At 46.1% G+C, this 12,033-nt stretch overlaps 1 protein-coding gene across 1 annotated transcript; it reads right to left on the bottom strand.

Moving 5' to 3' along the window:
* Positions 1–580: 580 nt before the first annotated feature.
* Positions 581–4,713, bottom strand: slc10a4 (solute carrier family 10 member 4). The gene is made up of 3 exons (XM_036522772.1): positions 4,133–4,713; positions 2,870–3,080; positions 581–1,114 (listed from the first exon to the last, which is right to left on the bottom strand). Exons 1-3 carry the CDS (start codon positions 4,693–4,695, stop codon positions 581–583), a joined length of 1,308 nt encoding a protein of 435 aa, XP_036378665.1. The 5' UTR covers positions 4,696–4,713.
* Positions 4,714–12,033: the final 7,320 nt, after the last annotated feature.

Raw genomic sequence — 12,033 nt, 5'->3', positions numbered from 1 at the left:
TTTTTTGTAAGATAATTATCAGCTGAACACTAGAAGCTACTAAGTGGCCATTATATTTTCACAGACAGTAGATAGCCGCTGTATTTAGCTGGGTGAATCGATGCTGACATGAATTATGTCTGTACTTTACGAATTTCCGACAAAATGAGGGTAACCCTGCTGCAGTGGTTTAGATTAGCAATGTTTTTTTTTACTATTATTCCACAAACTTTATGCCAAATGATAGTGTCAATGTTGACTTAATATTTAGGCTACATGGAAGTCAGTATTCTTGGGATGTTATCCATAGTGTTCGTTCACAACTAAGCTTTTTGGCTCATGAAGTACCTGCTTCTATGGTGTTAATAAATTATTAAATCCTCTACGTCTGGCGAGGAATCTTGTGGATATTAATACAGAGTTGCTTTGTATAATTATACATTTATGATATCTCAACGTCCTTGCCGCAAGGATGTCTCTTATGTGATAATGACGTCACACAATGACCTTATGAACTATTCAGAATATTTTCATTAGTATTGTTCAGCTTTTCAGGAGACGTGTCCTTTTTTTCCTGAGAGTCCCACTTCGGCCATCTCCTCTACACTTGAGCAGGGTGCGGTCGGTTCTCCAGCGCGATGGCGTTGGGGTCTCTCGCTGTCACCGAGCCGTAGGCAGCGTCGAAACCCGTCTCCTCCTCCCGCAGCGTCTTGTAAGTGATGTCGGTGTCGTCGTCGTCGTCGTCCCGCGTCAGCTCCTGCTTGTGCAGCACCTCCTGCCGGTACAGCCGGTACGCCAGGATAAAGATGCCGGCCTCGGCGGCCTGGAAGAGCGCGTAGAGCAGCGGGAACATGTACAGCCCACCGATCAGCTGCGGCGGGAAGGCCAGCTTCAGGATGGCGGTGCACAGCTGCACGTTCTGGCAGCCTGTCTCCAGCGAGACGGAGCGCCGGCTGTTGGGCGGCAGGCGGAAGAGCACGGCCAGGCCGTAGCCGGCGGCGTAGCCCGCCAGCGGCATGAGCACCGCCACGGCGTACACAGACGGCGGGATGGCGGCCAGCAGCTCCGGCCCCAGCATGGCGCCCGTCATGATGAACAGCATCACCAGGGTGACCAGTAGCGACCACAGCGACACCTGGGGGGAGAAACACAGGGCAGCGTGGGTTTCGTAAACGAACACTCTCCTCCAACGGCTTTATAACCTGCGATGTTATTGACCATCGGGCCTCTTCGGGTTACTTAATAAGAAGCTGAACGTGGGCCTCCGTTGTAAGCTGTTATTTGAACAACAGCGCACAGTTTGCGCACACAACCACAGTTTCTGAGCTGAACATGTAAGCTTTGGCCAGACTCTGCAGCTGATTACCGCCTGGTGCAGGAGATGCAAATGAAGGAAGTCTGAAGCAATCCACTGCTCTGAAACCATACTGCCAGCGTTGTACATGAACAGCATCTAAAATGTTGGAGCTGGCCTGGATAATAACATATGTTCAGCGAACAAATAATGTAATATAGATATTATTTACTGGAATGTGTAACAATGAACGTGAAATATAAATATCACGAGGACCCTGCAGCGTTACTCGCCTGACGTACTGCGTGCTCTGTGGTAGTAGTCTGACATCGTAATGAATTTCCAGCTCTCCAGACTCTCCCGCTCGCCAGCCCTCCAGGGGCTGGTATTAAATTATTTCATCTTTAAAAGGAGGACCGCTTATTGAGCTACTCTGCTGTCCGCTGCGAGCGCGCCTCTGACGTCAGCCTGCCCCGCAGGTCGCCGAAGTCACCTAGGAACCAGCCGCTCCAAATTATGCAATGCGCAGAACGTCACCGGGGCTTTTAGTAGCCCGTCATTTCCGATTTGATTTACCGTCAGCGGTAAGACTCAACTTTCGGATGTCTTGACTAAGGGGCTTTCTCTGCAGCATTTTTTCCACTCATTCCACAGATTTATGTTTGTGTATTATTAGGTTTCAAAAGAATAATTTTAATGCATTTTGTGGAGATTTATTGACCCTTTAAAAAAGGGTTTCCGAATAAGTGCCACAGTGATGATGATGATCAGTCTACTATAATTAGGCCTACTGCTATTATTATTATTATTTATAATAATAATAATAATAATAAGAAGAAGAAGAAGAACAACAACAACAATAATAATAATAATAACTAATAATAATAATAACAACAACAACAATTCTGCTACTAATAATAATTGCACTAACATAATTTATTTGTGCTATGCCATTTAAACTTCGATTACCTGTAGCTAATTTCTAAATCGAAGTTGTATCTGAGCTAAATAAGCACAACAGATCGAATCTAATCTCAGACTGAGCGGTTGCGTTGTCTGGCCGCCGAAGTTAAATTTCCCCGATGCTCGCGTTGCGCACGGTGACTGCGGAGAGTGAGCGCGCGTTGTCTCCATCACGGAGCCGCAGAGGCTCCTGCTATTAAGGCGAGCTGATAGAAAGAATTCAATTGAATCTGGCCCGTAGGCGTAATAGCATTAGTGTGATGCACGTTCTGCCCCACTGGGGCTGCCTGTGTCACGGCTGTGATTTATTCCAGCATGACTGCACTGCTTCTTGCGAGTCGCAAATCAACGCTGGAATTTAAAAATGCCGTTGTCAAAAGGCTTTTAAAATGCGTTTGCTACCTTGTGAATTCACGTGCATCTGGCCCCTACTGTAGCGTGCAAGATTGCACGTAAACCCGGGGAAAATGCGCAATCCTTCAACCGCGCTGGCCACTGGTTACTATACATAGGGACCAGAAGAACCATGTTAAACACCATGGCAAAAAAACACATTTTTTTTTTGAACAGGCAACGCTTTCTGTCCCACTTCTTCCCTGTGGAGCGATCTAACGTGAGGGTTCCGTTGTATACCTTTAAGATGATGTCCGCCGTCCGGTTGTAGCGGTACCTCAGGTAGACCCCTGCGCCGATAGGGATCAGAGTGCTGCAGAGGGTGAGGATGATCGCGCCGAAGGGCATGAGGTCCACCACCGGCGTGTTTATCCACGCGCGACTGTAAATCCACAGGCACAGCGGCATCAGCACGAGCGCCAGGACCGTGGACGAGATGGTCATGATGATGCTGGAGGGGGCAGAGAAGCCGGGGAGGGAGAACGGCGCGCTGTTACCCACGGTCACATTCGGATGGAGGAAACGCGGCGCGATGCGAGCCGCGTCGGGCAATTCTGTCTGAATGCTAACCTCTCCAACGGTGTACACATGCCAGACATGCACGTTAGCCCTCTGAGCGGTGTTAATGTCAGTGGTCTAAATGCAGTTAAATCTCAAGATGTCATTCATTTGTAAATATGACCACAGCAACGTCCGATTTACAGATCTGATAAGACTTCTCCTGAGTCTTCAATGGCTACCAAATTATCACCATCGTATTTTAGAGTTATTTACTGAAGCTTTAATCTTGGAAAACGGTATCCCGATTCAAGACGTTCAAAGTGTGGGATAACCTGCGTTTCGATTCTTAATCGCCGATTATTTTCTTGGTGGAGCAAAGTACTTACTGTTTTGTTGTAGGCTAATCAGCCGCTCCAGAGGAACAGTTAAATAACGAAACTCGTTAAAACAAATGAAAAAAGAAAGCGCGCTCCTATTCATTGGATTTTTTATCGTATCGCACCTTTATATTTCTGAGTTCTAAATTTATTTTCGCCTGAAAAACTGCTACATTTTATATGTTGAAATCGGAGTAAAATGCATACATGCGTAGATTATATTCAGATCAATTGTGTTTATAGAAAGCAAACAAGGGAAAATGTATTTGAAATGATTCCGGAGATTTTTATCATTAATTATATAGCCTATAGAATACTCAGATAGAGTTTTTGAAATATGAATAGCATTATCGTTAAACTCGTCAAAATCGAATACTACTTTCTTGAGTCATTGATTGAAACAAAAAAAGTAAATGGTGAGAGTAGCTGAAAAAAAAGAGATTTTTACCATTTTCTTTCTGAAAGTCAGGCATAGACTACACGTTTTATTGGTCCTCGGCAGGCTTACTTTTTGCAAGGTTTTGCCGTTGCCTGATGGTACGGGCGCACACGGCGGGTAGCGGTGGCGATGCTGGCGCGTTTTATTACTTTGTTTGTTTATTTATTTATTTATATTCATTATTACCTGAGGTTCATCTCCCCGTTCACGAGGAGGGACATAATGTTGGAGAGGTTTCCGCCTGGACAGCAGCCGCACAGCAGCACGGCGATCGCGGCCACGTCGTTCAGCGAGAACATGAGCGCCAGGAGGAACGCAACGAGCGGCATGATGACGAACTGGCACACCAGCGCCAGCAGGACCCCGATGGGTCTCCGGATGTGCTCGCCCAGCTGGCTGAGCTCCACTGTGCAGCCCAGACCCAGCATGGTGAAGCACAGGACGACGCCCACGAACACGTTGATCCCGTGGCTGAGCGGGGAGTCCCAGAAGGCGACCGCGAGTTGCGCGGCGGCAGCGACGGGAGTCGAGGGGGTCACCGCCAGGAAGTTACCGGCGGCGGTAGTCCTGAAAGTGCTGGCCAGCAGAGACACGGGGTCCCCGGTGACGCTTAATCCGGCGCTGGCCAGGTCCTGGGGGTAGCTGTCTGAAGCCTGGGTGACGTTTGTGTCATTTTCCGCGAAGTTGAAAAAAGGCGTCAAACCGACGGATGAAAGCGTGTCGTTGTCCACCGCGCTGGTGTTCTCCATCGTGCGCGAAGGGTGCAAAAAAACAAAATCCTCTCCGGAGAATCGCTTGCAGAGAGTCGGGTCTGCCCCCCCCCCCCCCCCCCCCCCCCCCCCTCTGGGTCCGAGCGCGCGAGTCGGCTCCCCTAGCGGACCATCGTCACGCGGTGCTGTCACCAATGGCAGAGGACGGCTCGAGGCGCAGGCGTTTGGAGAGCGCGCTCTGCGCCTCGCGAGGGTGCGACCCAGCGGATTGGCTCTTTGCAGACACGAGCGCCGGTCAGCCGAGTAAGTGGCACGTTGCTGAAGGGGGGGGGGGGCTCTGCTTATCATCTCTGAGAGGGGGGGGGGGGGGGGGGTCTCTGCTTATCATCTCTGTGAGGGGGGGGGTCTCTGCTTATCATCTCTGAGAGGGGGGGGGGGGGGGGGGGGGGGGGGGGGTCTCTGCTTATCATCTCTGAGAGGGGGGGGGGTCTCTGCTTATCATCTCTGAGAGGGGGGTCTCTGCTTATCATCTCTGAGAGGGGGGGGGGTCTCTGCTTATCATCTCTGAGAGAGGGGTCTCTGCTTATCATCTCTGAGAGGGGGGGTCTCTGCTTATCATCTCTGAGAGGGGGGTCTCTGCCTATCATCTCTGAGAGGGGGGGGTCTCTGCTTATCATCTCTGAGAGGGGGGGGTCTCTGCTTATCATCTCTGAGAGGGGGGGTCTCTGCTTATCATCTCTGAGAGGGGGGTCTCTGCATATCATCTCTGAGAGGGGGGGGTCTCTGCTTATCATCTCTGAGAGGGGGGGGGTCTCTGCTTATCATCTCTGAGGGGGGGGTCTCTGCTTATCATCTCTGAGAGGGGGGGGTCTCTGCTTATCATCTCTGAGGGGGGGGGGGGTCTCTGCTTATCATCTCTGAGAGGGGGGGTCTCTGCTTATCATCTCTGAGAGGGGGGGTCTCTGCCTATCATCTCTGAGAGGGGGGTCTCTGCTTATCATCTCTGAGGGGGGGGTCTCTGCTTATCAACTCTGAGAGGGGGGTCTCTGCCTATCATCTCTGAGGGGGGGGTCTCTGCTTATCATCTCTGAGAGGGGGGGGTCTCTGCCTATCATCTCTGAGAGGGGGGTCTCTGCTTATCATCTCTGAGAGGGGGGTCTCTGCTTATCATCTCTGAGAGGGGGGCTCTCTGCTTATCATCTCTGAGAGGGGGGTCTCTGCTTATCATCTCTGAGAGGGGGGGTCTCTGCTTATCATCTCTGAGAGGGGGGGTCTCTGCTTATCATGTCTGAGAGGGGGGGGTCTCTGCTTATCATCTCTGAGAGGGGGGGTCTCTGCCTATCATCTCTGAGAGGGGGGTCTCTGCCTATCATCTCTGAGAGAGGGGGGTCTCTGCCTATCATCTCTGAGAGAGGGGGGTCTCTGCCTATCATCTCTGAGAGAGGGGGGTCTCTGCCTATCATCTCTGAGAGGGGGGGTCTCTGCCTATCATCTCTGAGAGGGGGGGGTCTCTGCTTATCATCTCTGAGAGGGGGGTCTCTGCTTATCATCTCTGAGAGGGGGGCTCTCTGCTTATCATCTCTGAGAGGGGGGTCTCTGCTTATCATCTCTGAGAGAGGGGGGTCTCTGCCTATCATCTCTGAGAGGGGGGTCTCTGCTTATCATCTCTGAGAGGGGGGTCTCTGCTTATCATCTCTATTCGGACCATGCTATGTCTCCTATGTCAATATTCTACATATATCAATGACAGCAATGACAGAAGATTGATACAATGTTACGTATGTGTTGTTGAGTAAACCCCATGGGTAAAAATATATGAAATATGTATTTTGAAAGCAGCAGTGGTTGATATATTTTTGTTGTATTTACATTAACACGGCGCGTGCTGAGGGAGGGCCTCGTCCTCATTGGGCGCGTTCTTCTGTTATCTGGGCTCGTGCAAGGGAGAACGCTTTATTCCATCCTCGCGCCCAAACTTGTTTGTATTCACCACAGTGAATACACACGTTCTTTTCCGCACATTACTATTTGTTACAGACCACTTACTTCTGACTCTTTACTTTTTATGAAATCCTAGAATTTTGTTATCAGGGCAAACTTTTAACATGTCGGTGGTTTGGTGTAAACACCACAATAACATGTTTTTTTTTTTAAATAAACAACAGCAAATATTGTGAATATCATTCACAAAGGTGTTAATACTTCTCCAGCAGAGGGAGACTGACCTGATTGAGTTTGTCCGCTCAGGGGAGACAGTCGTCACTGAGTGGGGTGAATGTTGGTTGAGGAAGCTAATACAACGTGGTTTAGCACGAATGGATGTTTTTCTTTCTCTTATGGACGCAGTCATATCAACTCCGAAGCCTGCTCTAAGTTTCAGTGTGGCTCCAACACAACAAAAACACAACGTGTGTGTGTGTGTGTGTGTGTGTGTGTGAGAGAGAGAGAGAGAAGTGAGTGAGGAGTGAATGAGTGAGTAAGTGAGTATGTGTTTTTATCTTACTGGTCCCAATGGCTACTGGCCATTGTTAGTTTCATCCTATCGCCATCAGATTATGATCAGCCTGCAAAACCAGCCAAATGCCCTTCCATATTTCATACATCTTGTACTCATTTCAGAAATTCGGAGAGCGCTTCACTGCGTGTCCCCCCCCCCCCCCCCCCCCCCGGTCTTCACCCCGGAGCATTGCGCAAAGAACGTGCGTCTCGCCGTCTTCCCACAGAAGCAACATCTACTCTGTTAAATGGCCTGGAAAGAAAGCGATTACTCCACACTATCGATCCTACATGTCAGCGGGGCGAGACCCCACGCCCGTCCGCCTCGTAGCTGTCCATCACGGCATGAGGCACCCGGCGCTCTGGAGATGGAAAACTGGAAGGTGTCACGCTGCTGGGAAATTGCGTGTCCTCTATATAACAAATGGACAGAAACAACGTTGATTTTTTTTTACGTCCCTCAAGATGGAAGCGCACCGTCTAGTGGCTGAGTGCCTAAGCGAAAGAAGAATAGAATGTAAAAAGTGAGGTTTTGGTTCATATTTTGTTTTCAAATATAACTCCGGAAATATTCGGACCATGCTATGTCTCATATGTCAATATTCTACATATATCAATGACAGCAAGATTGATACAATGTTACTTATGTGTTGTTGAGTAAAACCCATGGGTAAAAATATATGAAATATGTCTTTTGAAAGCAGCAGTGGTTGATATATTTTTGTTGTATTTACATTAATATGCGTGATAATAATCGAAATATAGTCTTCATTTTATTACTTTTCTTCTTCCACAACTTCGAAGCGCTCAAATATACTGTACACAACCCGCGGCTCTGCGTGTGCTTTGTCTCCACCATGTGGCCAAAACAAGCGCTCTGTGTTTTTACGGCTGGAAACTGCCAGGAATAAAACCAATTGTTCAATTAAAAAGGTTACGGTTAATAGATGAAAAACTGTTAATAATCAAACAATTAATAAATGAAAATGAATGTCACGTGTATGTGATCACTTTTTTGTTCATAAAAATGCACGTTTACATACCTTCTATGTTTTAGAGGAAGAAATGACCCCCTCATGACACTTTGTCATGTATTAATTGACATGTGTCTAAAAAAGAGTCAAAGGTCAAACGTGAAAATTAAACTCATGTAATCAATTCGAGGGTTAAACAGAAGTAGAATTTCCAGTCATTTATTTCTCTTAAGCGCCACATCATAGATGGATGTGTAAACGAGGTCCTGGGGCTAATTTATATTAAAAAAGGTTGCGTAGAAACGATCATACATGTGATCTAAGATCATTTCTGAAATGTACGTATGTGTGATTCAGAGAAAATGAATATAAACACAAAAAACGTGCGTACGCCACTCTCCCTGATGCGGAATCTATTAATCACAAATGATCTTGAAATTGTGTGTAGCTGAATGGTTTTCGATCTCTGCCTTGTAAGCGGCTCCTAATTAATTTCATTTGCATATAAAGCTAGAATCAAAACTCAAATCCTCTACTTGATAATGGCGAGCTGCAAGATTTTTTTTTTTTTTTTAGCGAGGCCGAAATCGAGGTCTTGTTGGCGGAGGTGCAGATGTGTGCAGGGATGCTGTTTGGGAGCCTTTCCAGTGGCATTACCACTAAAATCAAGTAGCCTACGTGCCATCTGGGCACAAAGCTCTAATAGCGTAGCTCTCGGCAAACGACACCTGCTTATCAGCCACTCATCATCATGCGCAAAGACGTCTGTCTGATCTGTAAAAACTCGTTTCCTTCCTATTCCGCGGTTGGCGATATCTTCGAGAAGTGCTAATGCTGCCATTCTTCCTCCTGCAAACCACTGCATTATTGGACATTTTATAGCCGACATTTTATATTGACCGAAATATTTTACACGTGTGGAACCATAATGTATGTATATTAAATAAATTTCCTTCAAGGATGTGTCAACTATGCGGTTATGTGTCAACTAATACGGGTAGTTTTGGAAAACCAATGTGTGTTTTTGTATTTTTTTTCCACAAGTAGCCTAGCTTATGTTGTTTTAATTGATCATTAACTTTATTGTGCAAACCATTACGTATAGCCTAAGCAATGTGTTCAATCTGGCAATACAACGACATCTGCTGCTACTACTACTACTACTACTACTACTACTACTACTAATAATAATAATAATAATAATAATAACAAAATATAATAAAATAATAACAATAATAATAAGGAAACAATTAGGCAGCAGACAACATGTTGGCGCCAGGGTTTCCGTTAGCCGGTAATTACCGGTTTTTGCCTAGTAAAGTTTATATTTAAAAAACCCTTAAAAAATTAAAAACTTGCCGGTCAAAATGTCCAGTAATAATACTCATACAAAATGTAGCCTACATTTTAGCGGCTAATGTTGAGGTTGTGCTCAGTCGTTACTGTTATAGTCTAACTGATTTGAGGTCGTTGTCATTCTCTGTCAACCTAGGTGTGCATTATATTTGCGTTTGTAACATAGACTGTTATTGAAACGTGACACCGGACCAGCAAGAAAAAATCAGAAACCCTGGTTGGCGCTCTCAAGATTTCCAAATACCTGCAGTACTCCCAACATTGCCACAAGGAAGTGCGAAGGCCAAGTTGGAACCTGACGTGGAGTTAAGTATTTTTCCACGTCAAAGACCGTTTTTATAAATCTGACCTTTGGCGTGGATTTGACTGTACGCATATTCTAAGATCGAATCTGTGCGTAAGAGCGTTTTATAAATGAGACCCCGTGGTCTTCAGGGGCAGTTTTTAAAAGTGCAAGTCATGACTGCAGTTACACGTTACAAACAGTAGGTGACGCTGATGCATAAAGCATTGTTGCGAGATGCGAAGAAACTGCTTTGGAGCTAGTTTGGCTCAGACGTTTTAATACTGTAGTTATATTTCATCTGGCGTAACTGCAACTGATTCAGCACTTTCATTAGAAGAACAGACAGCCGGCTGTTACCAAAGCGATGTATGACTCATAATTCTCCATTCATTATTATTATTATTATTATGAGTTGTGTCATGTGTATAAACATGACTAAAAAAAAAAAAAAAAAAACAAGGTCTGTTGAGTGTGGGGGGAAAAAAGCAGCAGCAGTGTGTCGGAGCAGTTTCTTTTATTTGAAATGTGAATTTACAAGCGAAAACAGAGTCATGTTGGTGTGGATATAAAAGTCTGTAAACAAAAAAACAATCCGGCGAAATGGCACGGGTTCAACTGGCCCCGCCCCTCTCGCCAGCCCCGGCCACACCCCCTTTAAATAAATACGCCACTTACAGGGTCAGCACTCCGCTTTAAATACCAAGCCGCATATTCTACATACTTTCAAGATTATAAATGTATTTTATGCAATTACAAAAAACAAAAAAATGCATTGCCATAAAGCTGAAAAGCTCAAGCAGAGATCAAGTCGGACTGCTTCTGCTAATAAAACCGGCAAATCAAAGCCATTTTGGCACTCAAAGGAAATAAAAGAACAAAGATCACATTCAAAAGAAAGTCACTATGGAACTTAAATAATAGGCACTCGTTTCTGAAGGGAACATCAGAGATGTGACACCCCCGCCCCATGGAGCAGTATCTTTACATACTGCCCTCCTTTCTCAATAAAATAAAGACAAAATCACCAGCCTTGGCTGCTCTTCTGTTGGCCACTCCATTGTTATAATTTTTGTTTTTAGTTTAACAGATGTCCTGTTATGACCAACTCCAAATCTCACAAAATCTGTGCTGAACAATACCGCCTCTTGGTGCTTGCTCCCTGGGGCTGAGACAGGAGGTACTGCTGCACCTGTCCTGCAGTACCTAGGTAAGCCCATCCTTTAAGGGCAAGCCCAGGTGCTGATGGGAAATGAAACTGCGATAAGAATCGGTCACACCTGTGTGTGGGAATCCACTGAAGCAGTCAGGTAAACACCTTTCATTCCTGCTCTTTACAGCCCGCTCCAGGTGTGTGAAATGGTGTCAGATTCAGGGTTACCACCACTGATGTACAGCCATGTGTGCAAAGCAGCACACCTGACAGATCTTCTCCTTGGAATATCATGTACGTTTCTTTCTGTCCAACGACATTATGACTCCATCCTCAGACAGGTTTACGACACGACTGTTTCACTGAAGCCAGCTCATGGCAGTACGACCTACACTCCTTCCCCAAAGAAAAAGCCCAGTGACCACTTTTCCTAATAAGTGTGCTATTCTCCTGGACCTCCCACCCCACTCCTCACCCCCACCCCCCCACCAGGGCTCAGGACAGAGCATGCTCTTCACTGCAGGGGTCATAGGTCAGTGGTGATGTTTTTCTCTGGGTAAAACCAGGTCTTCCACTTTCACTTAAACACCTGCCTAAACGAACCCAGCAACCACCAAACACCAAAAAATGAAACTCCTTTTCCCAAAAAGACACACACACACACACAAAATTCATACATACATTAGTCAAATGCTTTGGAAAAATCACTTTGTGACTGAGGTTTTAAAGTCCTGATATTAAAAATGGTACAAAACCAAAATTAAAGAAAATACTGAGTATGTATGAGAATATATCTTTTAAATAAATTCAAAATAAATAATTTTATAAATCAAAGTATGAATCCTTTCCAGCGGCTTTGCCGGAATCCTGCTGTTTTGTTTCTTCCGTTTGTCACCAACTGTGGCTTTTCAGAGGTGCGTTCAACGGGGGACCCATTTAACGACGTTCCTCAAACATTCCACCCTCACACCCAGCAGCAAATGCCTGTGTGGTACAGACTGGGGATACCAGGAGAAAGGTATAATGCTTCACCTGTCTGTCTGGCAGCTGAGCACACCTGAGGTACCAGAGAGAGACATTGCTTTGAGGATTCTCCAGGCTGGAAGATCCAGCGC

Source organism: Megalops cyprinoides, chromosome 2 (assembly GCF_013368585.1).
Source record: "Megalops cyprinoides isolate fMegCyp1 chromosome 2, fMegCyp1.pri, whole genome shotgun sequence".
Classification (NCBI taxonomy): domain Eukaryota; kingdom Metazoa; phylum Chordata; class Actinopteri; order Elopiformes; family Megalopidae; genus Megalops; species Megalops cyprinoides.
This window is presented reverse-complemented; position numbering and strand designations above follow the sequence as displayed.

Excerpts from the sequence above, each read along its gene's own strand:
- slc10a4 (XM_036522772.1), bottom strand. The coding sequence starts at position 4,695 with ATGGAGAACACCAGCGCGGTGGACAACGACACGCTTTCATCCGTCGGT. Across the intron at positions 3,081-4,132 it reads AACGGGGAGATGAACCTCAG|CATCATCATGACCATCTCGT; the intron begins GTAATAATGAAT and ends TGCCCCCTCCAG. Across the intron at positions 1,115-2,869 it reads CGGCGGACATCATCTTAAAG|GTGTCGCTGTGGTCGCTACT; the intron begins GTATACAACGGA and ends TTCTCCCCCCAG.